We start from the raw sequence: 22,842 nt of genomic DNA, 5'->3' as shown, positions 1-22,842 counted from the left end.
GGGGAGACAGTGTCTCATTACATATCTTAGTTCCTTTTCTGTTGCCTCGATAAATAAAACACCGTGACTGAGGCAACCTATAAAAGTGTCTAATTGAGCTTACAGTTTTATAGGATTAGAGTCCATGATGGTAGAGGGAAGATATGGCTGCAGGACCAGCTAAGTGCTCACAGCTCAAAATCCCACGCAGGAGGCAGAGATAGAACACTGTTTGTTTGTTTGTTTGTTTTGTTTGTTTTTTGTTTTGTTTTTTTTTGTTTTTGGTTTGTTTTGTTTTGGTTTGGTTTTGGTTTTTTCGAGACAGGGTTTCTCTGTGTAGCCCTGGCTGTCCTGGAACTCACTCTGTAGACCAGGCTGGCCTCGAACTCAGAAATCTGCCTGCCTCTGCCTCCCAGAGTGCTGGGATTACAGGCATGCGCCACCACCGCCCGGCTCGAGATAGAACACTGGGGATAGCAAGAGACTTTAACGCCTCAAAGCCTGCCCCCAAGGCCACACCCCCTAATCCCTCCCAAACAGTTCCACCACCTGAGGACCAGGTATTCAAACATATGAGCCTATGGGTGTCACACTCATTCAAACCACCACACTATATAACTCCAACTGGCCTGGATCTCTCTATGTAGACCAGGCTGACCTTGAACTCACAAGACCCTCCTGCCTCTGTCTGTCAAGAGCTGGGATTAAAGGAACACTCCACACTTGGCCTTGCAAGTTGATATTTGACAGCCATTGAGTGTTCAGCATCTAAAGTCTCTAGGTCAAGTAAAGTTGGAATGAGAAAAGTTCCTTGGCACTTTCAAAGTGATGTCATTCCTTGACAGGGATGCACAGTAATTACAGCCAGCTCCTCCCCGTGGCTTCTTGATGCCAGGTTTGTTCATCACAGCCCATGAGCTGGCTTGTGCTTTGGTTTTTATTTGCCTGCACTCAGTCTTTGTGACGTCCACTGTGATGTGCCTGAAGTTCTATCTGCTGCATCCTTGTGCTCTCTATAGTTCTTCCAGACATGAAGTTGCAAACTCCCCATTGTCTCCAAACTCCAGAACCATCTCAGAGATTGGGTAGCCCAGAGAACAGCAGCTTCTTCCTGAGAAGAGCTGAAAGAGGGGACAGAACCTCTAATTCCCCCAATTCTAGTTGGATATGAAGAGTCAAGTTATGGGATCATAACTTGGTAGATTATGCTCAGGGGTAGATTGTTCAGATCTCGTGTCCCCAGCACTGGCAGATCCCACTGATCTGAGCCCAGAAGTGTGTTAGAGATCTTGACATCTGCTGGGACACACAGTTGTAGTATGTTGGTCTGGTGCTACTTTATGTATTCAAATCCTAAATACTGTATTACAAACCTGCTTCAAGACAAGCAGATCCTCATGTATACCAGATCTTGTTGTGTAAGTCTTGCCCTCCCCCATGCTATTCATTATTGGTTAATAAAGACATCTACAGCTTGGGATGGGCAGAAGAGTGGGGGCAGAGCAAAGGTTCCTGGGTTTGGGGTCTTAGGGACCATGAGGAAGAGAGAGGAGGAGGAAGAAGAGACCATGGGGTAGATAGATTGTGACCACATGGCCATGAGGGCTGGCCTGTTGGAACATGGCAAGTGCTATCTCAGGGATATTGATAAATAGCATAGAGGGTTGATATCAGCCCAGCTCTCTTAAGGCTTTTAAGGCTTAGTATAAATTTAAAGGTTTTGTGTCTTTTATTTGGCACCTAAATGATCTAAGGTGAGGTAGAAACCCCCTGAGTGATATCAACCACGACACACAGTCCCCCAGAAACCCTTGTGGGCCTCACTCTCTTTGAGGCCACCTGTTAGGAACAGGAGGGAGTAGTAGTCACGCGCTCCTATAGGGAGAACCAGGTCCACATGCTGTCCTCTCAACTCCGGCAAGGGTGGTAAAGCCTTCTGACAAGTGACTTGCCAGCTTTCTCACTAAGGTCTTCTCCATGTAAACCAGAGAAAGGAGGGAACATGGATAGAAGACCCCCTGAGATCCCTGTATCACACATTTGAACAGGCAGTGTTGCCTGTGCACAGCTTCATGGGTTCCCTGCCAAACTTCCTAGGAGTTAAGGACCCTATCTTCTTAAGGGAAGCCCATGGTATCTGGTTCCTTCTGTCCGGGATAACTTTGGGCTGGTTTGGGTGATGCCATGCATAGCAGCAGAGATTTTTGTCCTGGATCCTAGGCATCGGGAGAGAGGCAAGGGACAGGAGAGGAGTATGTAGATACAGTAAGAGACTCCAGATGTTGGAGCTACATCAAGAGGACAGCTGATACAATCTCAACAGAACAGGGTGTGGGAAGCTGGGCTCAGTCACTCACTAACCTGAAGCCTCTACTGTGGCCACCTTGGGCTGTCCCAAGTGTACAGAAGAGGTGATTAAAGACTCATTGTGTCAGAGGCATGGCACATCCAGGCTTATGAGAAGCTACTCATTGCTGTCTGGTCACTTGTGTAGATGAACCTTGTAAGAAAGAGGTTCAAATAGATAAAACATGAGAGATAAGAGCTTCAGGGGGACTCAGGTTTGGGCAGGAATGGCCAAGAGTCCTGGTGTGAGAACAGTCAGCAGTTAGTGTGGCAGCAACCACGGACTCATTGTGGCTGCGGGGAACTCCCTCGCTGTGTCTCAGGTTCTGGAGTTAATTCTAACTCCATGAGAGCAGAGGTTTCTTCTGGGCTCCACAAGGGTCTGTGATGACCCAATAGATCCATTGTCCCTTCTGGGCTGGGGTTCCCGATGCGCAGCTGGGACAAAGGAACTTGGGGTAAAGAGCCACAAAGATATGTCAAGATTTGGACCATCAAGTGCCACTTGGATCTGGGATGCAGACCTGGAGTGACCAGGCAGGCAAGGTCTGGTCTGGGCGATAGGAAAATGGGTCTGTGAAAAATATCTTCCATACCTCCTCCAGGCTCAAGATGGCTATCATGCCCCAATCTAGCGTTTGGGCATAGGAATGAAGGATGTGATCGACTCTTCCAGGTGGTCCGGTGCCAAGTGTTACTAAGCTAGTTTGTGGTAAGGAGACTAAGGAAACAGTTGGGCATCTGAATTGAGCTATGGTGGCCAAGGGCAGCAGTCTCTCTGGGTTCTCCACTGTGTGCCCCTCCCTGGCTCATTCTCCTCTTTTCTCTCTCCAGTTCTGCTATCCTCGAAAGGGTCTAGTGTACTGGTTCTCAACCATCCTAATGCTGGGGCCTCTTAATATAATTCCTTCTGTCTCGATGACCCCCCGACTATAAAATTATTTCCATTGTTACTTTGTAACTATTGTTTCGCTACTGTTATGAGTTGTAATGTAAATATCTGTGTTTTCCAATGGTCTTAGGCAACCCCTGTGAAAGGGTTGTTTGACCTCCCAAAGGGGTTGCGACCCACAGGTTTAGAACCATTGATCTAGAGGGTCTGTTGCTGCTGTTCTGTTTGTGTACTTGTTTGGTCCCTGAAGTAGACTTTCATGGCTGTGTGTAATATACCCTACTGTGGATGTCTCTAGACCCTACGCACACACCATTGTCTCCCGGCCAACCATTCTGCTTCCTTTCCTCACAAGGCAGTGGGGACTCTAATGGCTGTATTCTTCCTTTACCATTTGACAAGATTTATATCTGCAGTCCCCACCCTGCAAGAGGGCTTTGCAGAAGCCATAGGCCACCTCCTGGCCAAAGCCATACAGCCAGCACCATAGTAGACTTCCCACTTCATTCTGAGTAAATACCAACTTATCCAAGCACTTTCTTCAGCTTCCATTAAGAACTTTTGGGGAGTTGATCTTAGAACCAGATAAAGTAGACACTTGCCAGTTTGGTCTTCATCTGGTTGGCTCTGACTTAATCTGGTTTATTCTATTTTGACATGGATTGGTCTAGTGTAATATGGTTAGATCTAGTTGGTTCTGGTATAATTTACTAGGATCTGAGTTGGTCTGTTATTATCTAGTATGCTCTAGTTTAATGTGGTTAGATCTGGTTTGGTCTGGTTGGGTATGGTTTGGTCTTGTGTAATCTGTTTGGACTGACACATTCTAGTTAGGTCTAGTTTGTTCCAGTCTAACCTGGTTAGATCTGATTTGTACTTACTATAATTGGATCTGGTACTGTTTGTTTTAATCTGGTTGGATATGGTTTAGTCTGATTTAATCTGGCTAAGTGCAGTTTGGTCTAGTGTATCTAGTTGGATCTGATTTATATCTGGCTTATATTTGTTTGGGCCTGATGTCAGATCTCATTGGGATATGGTCTGATCAAGTTATATTTTGTTAGGTCTGGTGTAATCTCATCAGATACCATTTGGTCTGGTTTATTCTGGTTGGATCTGATTTAATTTGGTTGAATTTTGTTGAAGCTAGGATAAAACTGGTTAGAACTTAGTTGGGTCTAGAGTTATCTTTTTGGACAAGCCATCAACCCTAAGTGTCTCTCAGTTCTGCACTGCAGGGTGCTGTGTTCTTCAGCAGTACAACTCCTTGATATGGGAAGGCCTGTAGGCCTCTGTGTTCTTCCTTTCAGAAACAGACAGGCAGTGTCTACAGGCCAGGGCAGCTTCTCCTCTGCCCTGTGGTATGTCTGGCATAGACTTCTCTTTCCAAGTGTGTTGGGGAATGTGGGTAGATAAAGGGAAGAACCACAGAGAAAAATGGAAACCTTTATTTAGCAGAGATAGCTGACTTGGTGCATTGGGAGACCCATGAAAAACTAACTAAAGGGGCGTCTTCAAACAACAACAAAAAAGGACAAGTCACTAGTTTGAGGGAAAAAGCTCTGGATTTGTTCTGACAGAACACTTGAGTGTGAACTGTCCAGGCGAAGCCTCTGTGTGTGTAGAGAGAACCCTCGGAGATAGCACCTTTGCTTCCAGAGTGTAAGGATTAGCCACCAAGGACTAGGACCAAGATCCACGGGGGTCACTGACAAGCACCTGATGAAGAGGAGGGATCTCCTCCAAGTTTGTGTTTGAAAATCCACTTGAGTTCAATTTTCTAAAAGCCATAATCCAGTAAGCTGAGCTCCTGGGAAGGTCTCCTTCACTTTGAGCATGGAAGACAACACAGACGGAAATTGTGGGGATGGTGTGAAGACACCAGGGACAGGTTAAGGGCAGTGAGGAGGAAGACAAGATGGCTGGATCCAGCCCAGATGGGGGAGAGGGGCCAGCAAGATGGCCGCCATGATGAACAAAGCAAGGGCAGGGTCTAGATAGGAGCTCAGGTGAGCAACGGAGGACATTACACAAAGCAAAGACTGTGCATCTCAGCGTTCCCTTTAAGACAGTTGAGTTGACCAACTGGTGAGGAACATTCGGGTCATATTTCCTATTGCTGTTTGGTCAGCGGGAAGGGCAAGAAGGCCTGTTGAAGTGTGTCTCCACGCGCACGGCCACGTGTGTGATCCTCTAGGCCAGCGCCACCTTCCTGGAGACTGTCTGGTAGAGTACACCACGAAGCAGGGCCTGGTAGTTTGGTACACGGAATAGGTGGCGCTCGCCAAAGGCCACGTCATACTCTGCAGTCTTGCCAGTGACGAGCACACGGATGTGGGGCTCATTCACGTGGGGTCCCACCACCACCACAAAGATCTCAATGCCTGCACGCTGGGCCTCCTGCACAGCCTTCTCTATGGTCTCCGCAGTGGCCCCCTGTGAGTTGCCGTCTGAGAAGAGTAGCACTCTCTTCTTGGTGGCACCCGAGGAAGCTTCCCGGTAGAAGCGAGTCACATAGCTCAGAGCATCGTTGACGTCCGTGGCGTCGTTGATGAAATCCATGCTGTCCACGGAGCTGGCCAGCACTGTGTAGTTCTGCAAGAACTGAAGAGCCGCCCGCCCTGGCTGTTGCTGGCCTTGGCCGCTATACTGTACCACGGCCACCCGCACATCCTGGGAGGGATCTGCCCTGCCCGCTGACAGGAACCGCTCAGCGAGGCGCTTGGCGAAGACCTTGGTGGTTTCGAAGTTGTGGCTGCCGACACTGGCTGAGCTGTCCAGCAGGATGGTGATGTCGGCCGGGGAGGAGAATGTGACTGTGGGGCAGAGAGGGTGGCCTGAGACTGGGCGGACCGCACGGGTACCAGAGGGTACCCAGCCAAGGCCCAGAGGAGAGCGCCCAGAGCCCTGCTGGGCCCATATCAGGTTCTGCCTTCCCCACCCTGTCTCAGGCCTTCCTTGTACTCACTTGGGCAGGTATAATCCGGACACTTCTTATCTGTAAAAGAAAATCACGTGAATAAGTCCGTCATGGGGACCACGCCCATGCTGAGTTCTGCCTTGGTCAGCTGCCTATGACAGACAGACAGACAGGCGGATGAACGGACAGACAGATGGTATCCTAGCACCATTTCCTGGTCCTGGCTCCAAAATACTGAAAGGTAGGGTCAGACCCTTGGCCTCCTCTTAAAAAGGGGGAAACTGAGTCTCAGAGAAAAGATAGTTTGCTCTACTATGCTGCTAAGCAACTGCCTGTCATGAATCTGGCACAAAGTGCATTCCTTGACCAAGTTGTCCACAGCATGAGTCATGCCAATCATAAGGCTGACGTACAGTGTGCCCACGGTGTTGGGGGCAGGGCCTTGTCCCATGCGTGTAGCGTGAGAACAGCTGACCTCATGTTGCTCTGCTGAGCTAGGGGTCACCCTGGACAGTGCCACACAGCCAGGTCACAATCTTTCTTGAGGTAAAAATGCCAGGCACATTGTGAGGGCTGTTTCCAACCCAAAAGAGTCCCCAAAAGCCGAGAAGGCATGTGTAAGACAGGCGTACGCGCTGCCCTCCCAGGGTATTGATCGCCAGCACCCACCTATACAGATCTGGGCTGTTATGTTCTTCAAGAAGCCGTCATCTAGAAGCTCCGCATAGTTCTCCTTCACCAGGGAGATACCTGGCCGACCTTGGGATAAGCCTTGGCAGGAAATGACGTTGAGCTGGTCGGAGCCCGCGACAAAGCCAAACACATCCTTGATGCCCACAGAAACTACCTGCAGAGGACAGGGCTGCGTGGATCAGCTGATCCTGTACTTCTCCTCTCCTGGGGAACAGCCCTCCCCCACGCTTGCAGGAGCCCCTTTTCTGGGGTCACGCAGCTGCCCACCTGAATGTCTGGGCCGCAGAGCACACTGAGAGGCGTTGTGTCCCGTTGAGTGTCAGAGCGTCCGTCCGTGATGACCAGGGCAATTCGGTTGTTCTGGGTGGGCGGGAGCAGCCGGTCCCGGGTGTACTGCAGCGCTTCTCCGGTGAATGTGCCACCAGCCATCCACTGTAGCTTCTTGACGGCTCTGCACAAGAAGACAGACAGGCCAGGGTCAAAGCCACGGTCAGGGTCCTGGCTGGGCCAGCTCGCTACAGGACCAGGAATGGGGCGGAGATCATGGGGGATGCTCTTACTCTTTGAAGTCCTGGGCGTTGCGGACGTTGGGGCTCCGCATGTCCACGTGTTCTTGCATCTGGTTGTGGCTGTACTGTACCACGCCTGCATGGGACTGCCCTGGCTCAAACTGTGGGAATGACACCATTGGGTCTGGAGTCCAACACCACTGTGTCCTGGAATCCCAGCCTTCCGAGGGCCTCTCCCCCAGGCCAAGACCCTAATATTCTCATCTACCCAGAGCCCTCCAAAATTATCCCCCCAGGTCCACACGCCTCTGTACATGATCCTCCAAGGTTCTGTCCTTAAAGGATGAGCTCTAGACCCACTATCAGGATTCTCTGTGCCATGAGTTGAGAATGCACACATATATGTATATACATATGTAATATATATATATATATATATGTGTGTGTGTGTGTGTGTACAAATATATGTATACATTTGTGTATATTATATGTATATACATGTATATATACATATATGCATATATGTATAATATGTGTATATATATGCATATATGTACATATATATGCATCTTCCATATATATCTACCACACATATCTATATATGTGTATATGTATATATACATATATGTGCACATAGATGCATCTTCCATATATATCTTCCATATATATCTCTACCATACATACAATATATATCTTCCATATATATACATTTTACACATATACACATATAAATAAATACATACACATATATGTATACATACATACATATATATGTGTGTGAATATATATATATATGTATATATATACATATATATATATATTCCTTCTTCCATGGATGTTAAGGATTAACTGGCTTTGTTGAAGGGTCCGACCAGCTCAATGAATGCATACATCAGTGTATGCAGTGATGAGCCTAGAAGCTTGGGTGGCGGGATCGGCTCTCGGTAGGCCCTACCTGTGGTTGGCTTGGACTTACTTTGACCAGCTCATCCTTGCTCAGCCGGTCAATGACCTTGATGATGAAGTCCTTAGCAATCTCAAAGTTCTGCAGGCCAATGCTCTCCGAGCTATCCAGCACGAAGAGGATGTCAATAGGACCACAGGTGCACTCTAGGGAGGTGGGACGGGCCAGCCCTTAGTGCCCGTCTATGGGCTTCCCTCCGTATTCCACGGCCCCACCCCTGCATCCTGGGATCCGCACTGCGGATCGCGACTCTTCTCCCATGTCTCCTTGGGAGCTAGGCTTGTCAGGCTGGCCTTCTTGACCAGACCCAACAGTTGCTACCCTTGGTCCTTCCCCCTAGCTCTGATCCTGTGGTGGAGTGGAGAAGACAGGCCTGGCGGTCTGCTTCCTGCTCCTGCCTGTGGGTGGTTACGTGAAACATCAGGGAGAAAGGCCAGGGATCAGCATCTCCCAGGCCTGCATGACCCCAGCGTACCGCTCACTGGGAAGGGGTTGGCTGGGTGAGGATGTGGTTGAGCACCATGCATGGTTTGCCGCATGGCTGTCCTACTGCAGAGCCAGGATGGGTCTACTTAACACTGCACAGGAACTCCCAAGCGTGAAGAGACATCACTTACCACAGCAGGCTGAGGAGAGAGGAGAAAGGGCGCTGAACAGGACAGCTCTGGAGTACAAGGTGCCCTGTCCTGCTCTGCCTAGCTTCACCTAGCTCTGCCAGGCCCTCAGCACGTCAGGCTCTGGAATCTCAGGTGTAGGGGACCTGCCCATCTCAGTGGAGCCTAGGCCCTGCCCAGTTAAACCTCCCAACCTCCGAGACCCTTCTGGAGCAGAAGCCTGGGCCCTGTGGCTGGTGGGCGCTTGCTGGCTCATTTAAAAAAAAAGGGGGGTGACCTGAGATCCAAAATACTCACAGCACATTTTCATGATAATGTCCAGAATCTCACACTCCTGGGGAAAGAGATGAGATTGTTAACATGGCCGGGGCTGAGGCCATTCCTGGGGAATTCCTGGTCCCTGGGACCCCCTGGGGGTTGGATCTATCCAAGGACTCCTCCCAGCCTAGAATGTGCCTGACTTTACCCCCTAAGAGCATAAGTTATGATGCAGTTACCAACACATAGCTGCCGTGTGTCCCCCCCCCCCCCATGGCCAGATGTCCCCCACTGTTGTCACCTGTGTCCCCTGAAGTCATCACAAGCTTCAATTGTTGTCAGGTGTCTGTGGTCTGGGTACAAGGCTTCAAGCCTCTGCCCTCAGCTGCCCCCCCAGCAGCTCCCTAACAGCCCCCAGCTGTGAACAGTTTTTATTAATGTTCCCATTCATATCCATGGCCATAGTGGTGAGCCCCAAGATCTTATTTACAGATGCCGTACTTACATCCGGCCCAGGTGGTCCCACATGTCCTGGAGGTCCCTGTCAGAGCAAGCGCAGACAAAGACTTTAAATGAGGAGCTTAGATCAATGGAGTCCACAGATTCTTAAACTCTATGTCCTCTGAGGACCTCAGTGTCCCCAGTTGCCCTTGGGGCAAGCTGGTCCCTTGGGTCTTTTGGCCCCTGCTCTAGTCACTTCTCCAGAACCCCGATCCCTCCAGCCACATCACCTACCTGGGGTCCTTCTGGGCCTCGGTACCCCTTTGCCCCTTTGACTCCACGGGGCGAAATGTCGTTGTTCTGGAAGGAAATGGAATGGGCTCAGCAGGAACAGCCATGCAGATCAGCTGCCCACACTCCAGCCCAGTGGCTCCGGTCCCTCAGAGGGCATCTCCAGCCGGCAGGGTTGGCACGCCTGACAGATTCTCCCCCTCACTGTGCCCCACTTACATCCTCTCCTGGGTCTCCGACTTCACCCTCATCCCCCTTGAGGCCAGGGTAGCCCTTTGTGCCCTGCAGGAGACAAATATATATTGGTTAGTGGGATCTTGGGAGGACAGAAGGCAGAGGAGGTGGGTGTGATACAGCATGGGGAGGGGGCTGTTTCTGAAGTCTGTGGTGCGACCCCAGGGTCACATGTATGGGCATGCTGTCTGGTGTCATGTGGGAAGGTGCTCACGGTGTGTTGATCATGCAGGTCCGTGTGGGTGCACATGAGCAGTATGAACATACATACATACATATACATACATACACATACATACATATACATGCATACACATACACACACATGCACACATACATGCACATACATACACACATACATAATACATACATACACATATATACATACATATACATATACATATACATATACATATACATACATACATACATACTACATAGCCTGTTGGAGGCACGGCGGGGGTTACTCACGTTTATCCCAGGAGGGCCTCTGTTGCCTGGATACCCCTGTGAAGGAGGACAGGATGGTTGTACCAGGCTCCATTAGGGAGGATAGTCAAGTGAGAACCAGGGTTGGTAGAGTCCCAGGTCCAAATGCCCGGACTAATGACAGCTCTGATCTATCCCATTCATCCAGATGCCCAGGTTGGCTCGGATACCAAAGTGGGCTTGGGAGGCATGCCTCTGATACTCACTGGGAAGCCAGGGAAACCTTCTGTGCCATTTCCTGGTGGTCCATCCTCACCCTGAGAAAAGATAAGAGTTGCTGTCACCATGCCAGATGGTGGCAGGATGATGTGGGGACAGCTGTGTCCCTAGATCTCCTCCTGTCAGTCAGGGAGCAGCCTCCTCCCCAGGCCTGCCCTGAACTGAACCTTTAAGCAAGACGGTCTTGAATGAGGCATCCTTACTCTTGAGAGCCAACTGCAGATGCCCCTCAACGCCTCTCCCAGGGGCAAGTTACGGCAAGTCCCGGCTGCCAAAATCTCTGACGGGCAGCAGTAGCCCAGCAGGGTTGTCCTCCCAAACACTTACCCTTTCGCCCATCAGTCCTGGGTCTCCGGGGGGACCAACAGGTCCTGGGGCTCCTCTGAGGCCCTAAAGGAGAGGAACAGGTAATAGCTAGGTCCTAGTGAAGGTAGGTTTGGGCTACGATATCCTTCTCTGGGGCCCTCTTGGGATGAGAGGGAAGACAAAGTGTAGAGAAATGGGGTGGGGACACAGGAGATACTGCAGGATTAACTAGGGTAGTCCTCAGGGTGACACTCAGGGCTAGCCTGGGCAAAGGGTGCCACTCAGGGCTAGTCTGGGCTAATAGCAGGGCAGAGTGGGCAAGTTCTTACCTCAGGGCCTGGAGGACCCTCATCCCCTCGGTATCCTTTGGGTCCAATGGGACCAGCCTCACCCTAGAAGATGAAGAACTATGAGAACTCAGCTTACCACCCCCCGGCCACATCTGTTTGCCTTCCCTGAGAACTGAGAGTCGCAGGCCATGGCTTCATCTATGTTATCTAGGGCCCTGGGCACAGGGGCGGAGGACCCTCAGGGCCTCATGACAAGTGGGGCCAGTGGCCAGTGTGGAGTATAGTCAGTCTGGAGTCCCTGCATATCTTTCTAGTATCCATGCGGGAACCTTCACTTTAGGTGCCAGGGTATGTAGATGTTCCTTTTATTCAGGGGGCCTTAATGGCTGTACTGGCCTGGAAGTACCTCCAACCCTGGTAGGACTCAAGCCATGTCTGTCCCTGCCTTGTTCCCTCCGGATGGCTCTGAGAAGGGCTCATCCTTAGCCTGGTGACCTGACTAACCCTGTCTGTACAGCTCTGGCTTCCTGAACATGAGCTCTGGAAGGTCGTACTCATAGCCATAGATGCCGGAACCTGTGGTTTGCTAATTCTCCCAAACTCCAGCCAGCCTCTTAGCAGTGCCTCCTGAAGATGCAAAGAACTCACCTCCCTCCATCCATCCCATAGCCTAGGAACTCCTACCAGTCCTCACCGACAGAGTCTCCCTCCCTGTTGTAGCTAAGTCTCTCTTACTCCTCACCCTCACACTACCAGGCCCTGTGAACATAACAGCTCAAGGCCAGAGATCTGAGGTTATGGTAAGGAGCCAACAAGTGGCTGTACCCACGGCCTTCCTATATTTCTCGACCTCATGCTGAGCACTGACATACCTTCATACCTAGCCAAACCAGGCTAACGTGGACACCGTGTCTGCAGGGACACATATCTGTAGGAGGAGCCCCTCCCCCGCCATACCGACCCACCGGAAACAACACTTCTTCTGAAGACCCAAGTGAAGCTCTTGGCTTAGTTAGGCATCACAGCTCCCCTACCGAGTCTCCCGGGATGCCGACAGGCCCCTCTCTTCCTTGGTCACCCTGTGGTCCAGCTTCACCCTGGGGAGAAATGAGCCGATGAGAGTAGAGGTAGAGGCCACGTGGCCACCAGCAGTTTGGTTTAGGAAGAGCCACTGTCTTGGTGGTGAGGCCTGGTGAGGGTTGCCTGGGTCTGCTGAACTCACACCTAGAGACCAAGGCTGGCCCTACCTGCAGCTTTTCCTTCTCCAGATGTGCCCACTCATGAGCAGGCCTCTGACAGGAGGCAAGCCATACCTTAGATGCCCTGCCAGAGGCCTGGCTTTTCCAGCCCTCCATAGAAAAGCAGGGCTGCTGAGACTTAAGATACCAATAAGGGGGCATGTCTGGCCCTGTGGGTCTCTGCTCAACTCCATCAGGCCTCCGTGTTCCCCCCCAGACAGCCCCAAGGCATGACTCACCGGGTCTCCCCTGGGGCCCCTCACACCAGGGGTCCCCCGAGGTCCTCTTTCACCAGGACCGCCCTGTGTGAAGAGAAATGGACAGACGTGAGGCTGCCTGCGTTCCACTGTTAGGAAGGGTGGGTAGAAGAAACTAGAGCTAGCCCCGATGATCTCAGCAGCTGTCTCTGTGGCCATGTGAGACCAGTCCAGGGTCGGGCCTCTGTGTTCCCTAGGCCACCAACCTCCACAGATGCCCAAGTGACCCAAAGGCAGAATCTACAACGCCTGGCATCCAGCTTCCCACCTAGCGAAGGCATGCACTAAGGATCTCCAGGGACCAGGCCCAGGGCAAGCTGCACAAGCCTTTCCTGTCGATGGCGAAGGCAGCAGCGACAGGATCATCCTTCTGACTCACCCTCTCTCCGGGGGCACCATCTGGGCCAGCATTTCCCTGGGACAAGGAGGAATAGCACGTTAGTTCGTGCACTAGCCTGCACTCAGTCAGCATGTAGGGACGGAAGCCGGAGAAGGATACAGGTACTTACTTCATCACCAGCCTCTCCTTTTTCTCCCGGGGGACCAGGCTCTCCCGGATCACCCTGGGAGGCGGGGAGAAGGACAGGTTGAGAATGACCACAAGCCCAGTGTCCATGAGGCCCACCCCACTCCATCCCGCCTCATGTCACCCCATCTTACCTCATCCCCAGGTGGCCCTGAGCTCCCTGGTCTCCCAGCCTCACCATCTGCTCCGGCTTCACCCTGGGGAGGATCAGAGGTCATGGATGCTTGGTCCAAGGTTCCATACAGTGAAAGCCACATCACAGCTCAGTGACTATGTTCTAGTACCCTAACCTCGGGCCACCCCAACCAACTCTGGAAGAGTTCTCACTTCCCAGGACACCCCCCACCCCCCAGGTCACCCACAGCTGCATAGCTCAGTCTTGACCATCTCAGCCTCAAACCTCCTCAGGTCCAAGCCTGAGATGTTGGATACTGAATGGCAAACTTGAGGCTGCCGTTCGAGGCTTTATGGCTGCGCTGCCCTGAGCCAGGTTCGTTCCTCACACTGTGGGTCCCAGGAGAAATGTTTGACCCAGGACTAAGTAGATATCCAAGTCCCCATTCTCTGGAGCTGCCCGTCTCTTACCTTCTCTCCCTTCAGCCCAAAGGCACCAGCATCGCCCTTGGGACCTGGGGGTCCTTGGATGCCCTGGTGGAAAGATAGAAATGAAAGTTAGAGCTAGCCAAGATCCCTGTGGGCCATCCTCAGACCGAGCCAATGAATCAAATGGATCCACACAGGGCTCAGCCATTGGGAGGAGCCAGCGGAGCAAGGGCTGGGCCAAGGTCCCAAGAACCCACAATTCCAAGACACACGGGTAGAGTAATGGCTTACATCAAATCCTGGCGAGCCCTTGCAGCCCGGTAGGCCTGGGTACCCCGTCTCTCCCTGGAATGAGAAGGAATAGTCACGATTGAAATGGTTAAGTGGAGACTAGAGTTCTGTTCATCCAAGCCCCTCCCGGGAAAGCCAGGAGCCCTCCATCTTGTGTAACTAGGACCTGGGTCTTGGCAGGAAGCGTCGCCTGACCCACACCTCGGGCTTCCCAGGAAAGCCCGCTATGGAGACTGCACCCACACTTGGGGCAGCCCCTGGCTTTGTCCGCCTCCCATCCTAGATAGCACACCCCACCCTCCCAACCCCGTCTCAGGATTACCTTCATGCCGTCTACCCCATCGATTCCGCGCTTGCCTTTCTCGCCCTGTGAGGCACGGAGACAAGAGAAGGTTAGACAGAGGTCAGATGTCACTAGCACTGGCCCACGAACAGCATCTATGTCCTTGGCCCGTCCGCACTCACCTTGTAACCTTTCGGTCCTCTGGAACCCTGTGGAAACAGGAAGAAGAGGGTCAGAGGGCAGCTCCCCCTGCACCTCCATTCTATCGTTAGATGGGATGGTGACACCATCCCGCCAACCCAAGAAAGCGGGGAATTGGAGACCAGGGACACTGGACAGAGACATCAGGGACACAGGGCAGAACGGGTAGGGAAGACAACAGGGTTTGTGTTCTGAGGGTCTCCAGGAACTGTCCACGGAGGCAACTTAACACCGCCCCCCATCTCCATCCTCTCTGAGTCAGATGGCCTGAGACAGCAGCAGAACTCAGTGTCTGTCTCTACAGACCAGCCACATTCCTCCTGAGGCATAGAGAAGGCCAGGAGAGTCCATTTCCCATGCTCCTCTCTGACAAACCCCAGCTGCCTCCCCGCTGATGCTCATGAGTAAAGATAACCCTCTGGACCGGAAGAAACACCCCCGGAAGCTGGCCTGTACTCACCTTCTCCCCACGGCTTCCCTTTTCTCCCTATGAGCCAAACAGAAAAGAAAGGGGTCCGTTATTGTTGCACATGGCAGCTTGTGCCTTGCTCCTGAACCCTGATCCACCCCCACCCAAGAGAGGCCATTGGGCATTAAGGTCACGTACCTTCATACCCTGGTACCCCACTGGTCCAAGATCCCCGGGTCGTCCCTGGAACAGAACAAGAGACAGTCATGCATCCCTGGATAGCACTGGAAGGTCCCACTCAGCCCACCTACATCTAGGCCCACATAGAATCCTTAAGTGACCTGCCGTGGGGCCCCTGAAGGTCAGGAGGGAACTCAGCACACCCAGGAGGGGAGGAGAGGGTGCACACAGCACCCCAGAGGAGAGGGAGGGGAGCCAGGACATCCGGGGCTGAGGGTGGGGGTGGGGGTGGGAGGCGGCTAGAAGGAGAGAGATTTACCAGGAGACCTGTCATGGCTGAAAGCAGAGGCCCACAGACTTGGTCAGCCTGACCCCTGGGGTACCTTTCCTCCCCCAATAAAAGATGGGCTGTGTGGTCTCTGTGCTAACAATTATGGGTCTGGAAGTTTCTAAGGCTCAGATGCCCAGCCTCAGGCTTCTCCGCCTTTGTCCCCATCCTTCCTCGGACAGTAACCAATACTTACAGGGTCTCCGGCTTCTCCCTTCTCTCCGGGAAGACCCGGTTTTCCTCGTTCCCCCTGGAAGGCAGAGGAGGTCAGCTCAGGGGAAGGCCAGGTGGGGAGCCACAGCCCTCTGCTCTGGAAAGCTGGGCAAGACCCCTTGTGCATGTAAAGGATCTTCAGAGCCATTCCAGTCAGGCTTGTCCTGGCCGTGGTTCTGGGCCTGCCTGGCGTCTGGGAGTCTTACCCACCAGGGTCCTCACGCGGTGTCACCCTGGCTGGATTTGGGCCTAGAGCTGCATCTCTGCCCACAGGTCCTCAAGGCTGAGTTGATATGTTGCTTCAGCCCCAGAGGAATAGGGAGAGAGACCCAGCAGAGAAACTCCCCGGAGGGCCATAGCGCAGCTCTGTGGATGATGGCCACCGTGTGGTAGGACAACCATCCTGAACCTGACCTTCTTTAGGAACCAACACTGATCGTCTCCCACGGTGTTCAGATTTGTGCCGCGTGAGTCACGCGGAGAGCCCTAGTTTCATTCCCAACTCCACCAGGAGAGTCGAGCAGGTGCTGAGCTGACACTTAAGTCTGCAGGCAAGCCTCTGGACCACAAGGAGCAGGCGCTACAATCCCAACTCCCACACCCCAAACCCACATTAAGCCTGGACTTTCTCCTCGGGCAAAGGCAACTGGCAGTCAGTATTGAGTGTACCAGGTGCCCAGGGAGGTTGGCATAGAGCTATGGCTTCCACTGTGGCTTGTCCCAACAAGAGCAAGGCTATTTCAGCCGCTCAGTGTACGCATAATGTTTGTATGCACTGTATACAGGTTATCCTTGGGTTATTCAAATGTTGATTTCTCTGTCCTTGTATCTTCTTTGAATCTGGACTCAGCATTATAAAGCTTAGGCCAAGAATCTCCTGTCACAAGTTTGTATAAACAGTTCTTACCACTTATTCTCTGCCTTGTCAATAACTGCTGGTCACCCAATGGCTGGGCAGAAGAGAGAATAGGGCGGGATTTCCATCAGCCAGGGGAAGGAGATAGGGAGGGAGGGAGAGTCAGATCAGTCATGAGGAAGGAGAGAGATCAGAGGCACGAGGAAGGAGGTCAAAGAGAGGTCATGGATACACACCCGAAGCCCAAAGAGCCAGATCAATAAGAAGAAGCAAGAATATTGGGATCATGGCTAGGAGATGATCATGGCTCACGCCAGATCAGCTTAAAAGGTTAGTATACTTCACCTAACTGCCCAGGTATTGAGGTGCGGTTTGAAATAAATCCTGGTTTCTCTGTGAGGTTATGGGGATTAGCATAAGGTAAAGAAATACAGCCGTTGACAACTCACCTCATACCCAGGGTCACCTCGGGGCCCTGGAGGTCCTCTGGCAGCCTGAGGAAAACAAGAGAGACCTTATTAACCCCAGATTCTAGACGCAGGTCCTGGGCCAGCAGAGAGGGTTGGGCCACACTTACCTGACACTCAAAAGTACAGCACTGTGGAAGAAAAAGATAGGAGACCAGTCAGAGACCAAACAGGGTGAGGGAAGAAGCGCCCTGCGACACCCCCACCCCCACCCCCACCCCCACCCCCACCCCCACCCCGGCAATAGCGGGCTCGCAGCTAGAGCTAGGACCCGTGTAAGAAAGACACAGGCCCTGACACTCAGGTCTCAGAGGGACGCACTTACCACTTGTTCCACATTATTTTTCTGAAATGAAAACAAAAGAGTTACTCTCTCCTGTGGGCACAGCTCTTCTTCCCCCTACCCCTGACCCCCGACCTCTGACCCCCCCCACCCCTGACCCCAAAGATGTCCCTGCTCACAATCATGGCCACAATGGTATCAATGGTCTGGCTGATGGCCTCTTCTGCATCGCGGCTGTGCCCCCAGTCAGCGGCTGTGAAATTGCGCCGGTACGTGTGGTCTGTGGCGATGATGCTTAGACGTGGCTCCTGAGGAATTTGGGGAAGGAGGCCATGAACGAGCCACTTCTATGAAGCCATGCGCCACTGTGAACTGGGTAGTGGCTGTGGAACCCACAAACTCCTCAGTGGGCTGGAGTCAGCCCTTTGAAGGGCTAGGACTGTCTACTGGGGAGACTTCACCCCAAGGGTCACACCAGTCACCCAGCAGGTGGGAGGCCTTGAAACGGACTATGTGTACCCAAACAGTGGCAGAAGAGAGGATGCCAGTGGCTCTGGGGCCCAGGAGGCCAGAAGCCCTCCATCTTGTGTATTTGGAATAAGGGGAGGAGGGACTCTTACCAGGTGGTCAGGTGTGATGGCTACAGAAAAGACCTTGATGCCCAGGTGTTTGGCCTCATTCACTGCATCTTCCAGACCCCCACAGGGTTCCTTGTAGCCCTCTAGAGGATGCCCGTCAGTCACCACGATCAAGTACTTGTTCTCCTTCAGGTGGGAGCCCCTGGAGAGGTGGGGCAGTGTGAGGGTCTGCTCTAGGGCTCAGAGCCTGGGGACCAGAGCTGAGAACCTGAGGCAGCTCTGGACATGCTGTCCCCTGTCACGTAGGGACTAGGTTTTTACCATTGATCATAATTAAAAAGTTTTTGGTCTCGCGGGTTACATATCTGCAAAAATCACTTCGAGATGCACACTTTCAGGAGAAACACCAGTCCTCAGCTTGCACTCCCTAAATGGGCATCATCTCAAGATGCCTTGGACCCCAAGTCTCTGAGAACAAGAGGCCCAGGGGTGACCCTAGGCTCCTGGGGTAGTCCTGTGGGAGGTCATTGGTGTCAGATCTAGGGGGACTCAGACAACCTTTGATCATTTCACCCTAAAAAGTGCCAGAGTAAAGCCAGAGACCATGAGGTCTCTCCCACATGCTGGGAACCATACCGTGTGTATTCTAGAAAACGTGCCTTGAGGTTTATTCTGCAGATTGCGTGAGGTGGCCATGCTCTGAATCCCTAGGCTCCCCAATCCAGTCACTAGCATTCTTGCCTCATAAAGTTACACGAGATGCGTGATAGGGCCTGGCCGTCCTGTGCAACTCCGCCACACATGGGTGTGGAGGTGGACGCGGTAAATGCACCTGGGACCAATCATTGCTTAGCCTAGTAAAGCTGGCGACTCTCAGAGAAGCCACAGAAGGGAGGAGTCGTGAGGAGGCAGGTATCTCTCCCCGTGCTGGCGGCACTGGGCAGCTGATGCTGAGGGAGGCTGGGTAGATTTGCAGCCTGTGCCTACCGTTCTGATGACGGGCACCCTGTGAGCACAGAGTTCTAGCCATCTCATACCCAGCAGCTCAGCGCCTGGGCCATCATGGAGAGCCATCCAGCCGTGTGTGAGGAAAGATCCTCAGAGCCACGCAGGATAGCACGTGAGATAGAAGCCACTCCCCTAAAGGACGTCAGAAGGGTGGTCCCAAGGCTGCATCGATATAGCCAGTCTGCAATAATCGGCTTCTCTCTCCATATCTCCCATGGCCTCGCTCTGCTTCTCTATCTCTGCCGCCTCTGGGTGGTGACTAGGGCCATTTTAGTTCACCAGTTGAGGAGACAGGACGCATGGATGGGTGGAGATTGGGGCATAGCCTTGTGGTCCCTGCTGAGGTTTATGGCCACGGGTGCATCACTCTCTGAGGCAAAGTCTCTAACCATCAGCAGCCCAGTGCTTGATGGGTAAGAGGCAGCCTGCAGGAAGTTCACAAGGCCGTGAAAACCGGCCGAGAAGACCCTGTAGCACACAGGTTGAAAAGGCCTCTGGGTAGAGAGCCACCTTAGAAACGGTCCTGACTCACAAACACAATGGGTCCAGATTTGGCCATTGTAAACGGCCCTGCACCACTCACCCTATGAGCAGCTCCTCCAGCCCCTTCTTAATGGCACAGTCGGTGTAGGTGCCTTTCCCGAAGTACTTGACGGCATCCACGCTGGCCTTGAGCTCATCACGGCCACTGGGCATGCGCGTGAGCCCTCGGATGATCTCCACCTCGTCACTGTAGTGCAGCGCACCCGCGTTCCAAACCAGGTTGCGGTCACACCGGTAGTACCTGTCAGTCGTACGTAGGTGGAATGAGGTGAGTGGAGCCCAGAGAGAGACCCCCCCCCCGGACATGCTAACCCTGATCTTCATGAAAAGACTTGCTGTCCTACTGCCCAAGGGTACCACTATATCCCCGTCTCCCAGACAGGTGCCCATCCTGGGGCTATACAATGGGTATGGCCAAACAAACCAACCCGAGTCTCAACTGAGCTGTAAAGGTGACCACAGCTGGGGTCCCAGACCCCCATGCACTGCAGAAGACTGGGTGAGATTAGAGGGAAGCACAGGCCAGATTTAACTAGGACATGGGCATTTCGGAAGTGGGTCCAAGTTATCTCCACCCTTCCCTGTAGCATCTGGCCCTACAGCTCTCCAGGGTCTGCAATGGGGGCCCACGTGGTTTTTCAGGAGACAGAGTGACCAAGGCCCCTGTAGTGATACTAATACAAGTGTAGTTTCCATCCCACCTCACGGGATCCTGAGACACCAGAAGCTAAGTAAAGGAACGGAGGACCCCCACTGTCATCTGCACTTAGATCTGTTTTCCTCTCTACAGCCTCAGACATTTTCACTAAGTTCAGGTCCCCAAGGTGGACAGTCTTGGGGGTAGATGGTTCACCCCAATATGCCGGAGCCCACTGTCTCCCTGGGCAGAGCCCAGGGCCCTGGATGAGTAGTTAGTGGGGTTGAGGCCTGTACGGGCTGAGTTCCTGTCCTCACAGTAACAACTGTGCACGGACCCTGCTAGGGGAGGAGACTCACCGTCTACAGCCTTCCTCAGGACCTGCCCCCAGCCACACCCTCTGCTCCCAGTGCCCCATTGAGGGAGGGAGGGAGGGAAGGAGGGAGGGAGAGAGTAAATGAAGTCTGCTATGTCCCACAGTCCCCTACTCCCAGCCCCTGTGATAAAGACACCGGGATGTTTGGCCCAGGAGTTAGGAGGAGACTCTAATACTCATGTGGACAGGTAGGGTTCAGCTATAAGCAGAACTCTGGGCACCAGGCATAGCTACACATTTGACTGTCTCCCCAAATCACTGTCTGTATTTGGAGTATGGAGACCCCCACATCTCTATACTCAGTCCTATTGGCAAGGTGATTTCCTCCCCTGCCTGCTGTTCCATCTCCCACCCACTCAGCCTCCCTCCTGTCCCTCTGAGCTGCAGAGACACGGGATGGAGCTCTGGGAAGCTTCTGATGTACGGAGCTAAGGCTCAGCTCTGCATGCAGATCCAGTGTCCCCCCCCACCCCCCCCCCCCCCCCGCCCCAGCCCCAGCCCCAGTCCCAGGACCACAGAGCTACAGGATAGACCAAGGCAAGCTCCCTCTACCTGTCTTTCAGGTTGTCGATGAAACGCTTCGTGAAGGATTTCACCTTGTCCACCAGGGCCCCATAAGGTTTCAGCCTCAAGGCTACACTCTCCGAGGTATCCAGCACGAAGAATAGATCCACAGGGCAGTCTGAGTCGGAGAAGGCCCCGTGAGTCATGCCCTGAGCCCCGCTGGGGGCACCAAGACCCTTCATATATCCCCATTCTGGTCAGGGATTTCCTGGACAGACCCCGTCCATTCTCACCAGCAGAATTCCGAGCACGTGATCGGTGCAGCCCAAGCCCCTCACCTACCCGGTAGGCAGCAGGGTCTGAGTGAGAGTCAAGTCTCAGGGTGTCCTGTCCTTGGACAGAGCCTGGCTCAGTGACAGTGGCCTTGGCCAGTTATAGAAAGCAGGAGCCATCTGGTAGAACTGAACTATTTCTCCTTATAGTCTCGGGTTCAACTCTAAGCCACCAGATCTATGACCCCTCATGATCCCCCTGAGTTGTGAAGAGACAGGTTACCTATGCTGGCCATCAAGCAAAGAGAGACTATCAGTTCTGGGACCTGGACAGACATTCACTCAGGACACGGAATGATGGCCACAGGCTCCTCTCACTGGTCAGTCCCTCCCTCTGGAGTTTACCAACCTGACATCTCCCTAGCATGGCAAGATTTGGGGTGACAGGACTCTGGGGCCTTTCTGCTGGGAGTCGGGTGTTATAGCTTCTTCAAGCTAGGAACTAAATTGAATGCAGGCTTGGACAAGGGACAAGCCCCTTTTTTGGTGACTCTCCATAAGATTAAGACAAAGGGGGACAAGGGACAGTACCTTGTGGGGTATTGGGCCCATCTGCCTCAGGCCTTCAGGCAGCATACAGGGAGCATAGCTCACTCACCTTGGAAGGCAATCGCTTTGGGGCCCTGGATGTCCTGTGCGGCCACCCAGCAGGCTTGCAGCAGCAGGGGCAGCAGAGCGCGGGCCAGCCTCATGTTTCTGGCTGGCCTGCGAGTCACCATCAAATGCAGGCCAGGGTCAGGGTGGGCGCTGGTAAAGGCAGAGTGAGAGGCTGTCTCTGCTCGCTGCAGTTAGAGCCCAGGGCGGTGGAGAGAGCCAGGGAGGGTGGAGGGAGGGAGGGAGGGAGGGAGGTGCAAAGAGGGGAGGGATCTGGAGAGGAGGGGGAGAGGAAGGGGAGGGCCTCAAAACTGAGTGAGTCACTGCATCAGCATTGGATCTCTGGAACCTTGAAGAGAAAAAACCCCTCTCCTCTGGGGTGCTAGGAGCCAAGACACTCCTGGGCTGTGGACTTCCTGTTTGCCACAGTGTGTGGGATGCTTGCCCGCTCCAAGTCAACTGTCCCACACAACGCAGAATAAAATACAGTGTGAACAGACTATGTGATCCCAAAAGGAGTTTTAGGAAATATTTCTGGTCGTTTCATTCCAAATACTGCCTTGGGACCGTGCAGCCTGGTTTTCTGGTGTGAGGCGCAAATGTGGCTTTCTCCGGCGCTGTGGAGATTTTTGTGTAGCCGTCGCTTGGGTTTAGTTAAATACTTAAATTGCAAAAGATCTTTTGATCTTTTGACTTTATTGTGGAAAACCAAGTTGTCAACCCTAACCATATGGATGTATTTGTATAAGA

General features: G+C 52.8%; 1 protein-coding gene across 1 annotated transcript; it reads right to left on the bottom strand.

The window, feature by feature from the left end:
* Positions 1 to 4,650: 4,650 nt before the first annotated feature.
* On the bottom strand, positions 4,651 to 22,334 carry Col6a1 (collagen type VI alpha 1 chain). The gene is made up of 35 exons (XM_052163637.1): positions 22,097 to 22,334; positions 21,215 to 21,344; positions 19,690 to 19,890; positions 18,141 to 18,300; positions 17,700 to 17,828; positions 17,563 to 17,583; positions 17,348 to 17,368; positions 17,220 to 17,264; positions 15,898 to 15,951; positions 15,392 to 15,436; positions 15,245 to 15,271; positions 14,766 to 14,792; positions 14,623 to 14,667; positions 14,301 to 14,354; positions 14,052 to 14,114; positions 13,601 to 13,663; positions 13,450 to 13,503; positions 13,320 to 13,355; positions 12,923 to 12,985; positions 12,480 to 12,542; positions 11,485 to 11,547; positions 11,177 to 11,239; positions 10,837 to 10,887; positions 10,613 to 10,648; positions 10,127 to 10,189; positions 9,911 to 9,976; positions 9,681 to 9,716; positions 9,215 to 9,251; positions 8,921 to 8,929; positions 8,316 to 8,449; positions 7,391 to 7,500; positions 7,098 to 7,281; positions 6,807 to 6,984; positions 6,186 to 6,215; positions 4,651 to 6,033 (listed from the first exon to the last, which is right to left on the bottom strand). The coding sequence occupies exons 1-35, from the start codon at positions 22,215 to 22,217 to the stop codon at positions 5,411 to 5,413; spliced, it is 3,105 nt and encodes a 1,034-aa protein (XP_052019597.1). The 5' UTR covers positions 22,218 to 22,334; the 3' UTR covers positions 4,651 to 5,410.
* Between the last annotated feature and the right edge of the window lie 508 nt (positions 22,335 to 22,842).

The sequence above is a fragment of the Apodemus sylvaticus genome, chromosome 19 (assembly GCF_947179515.1).
Source record: "Apodemus sylvaticus chromosome 19, mApoSyl1.1, whole genome shotgun sequence".
NCBI classification, from domain to species: domain Eukaryota; kingdom Metazoa; phylum Chordata; class Mammalia; order Rodentia; family Muridae; genus Apodemus; species Apodemus sylvaticus.
This window is presented reverse-complemented; position numbering and strand designations above follow the sequence as displayed.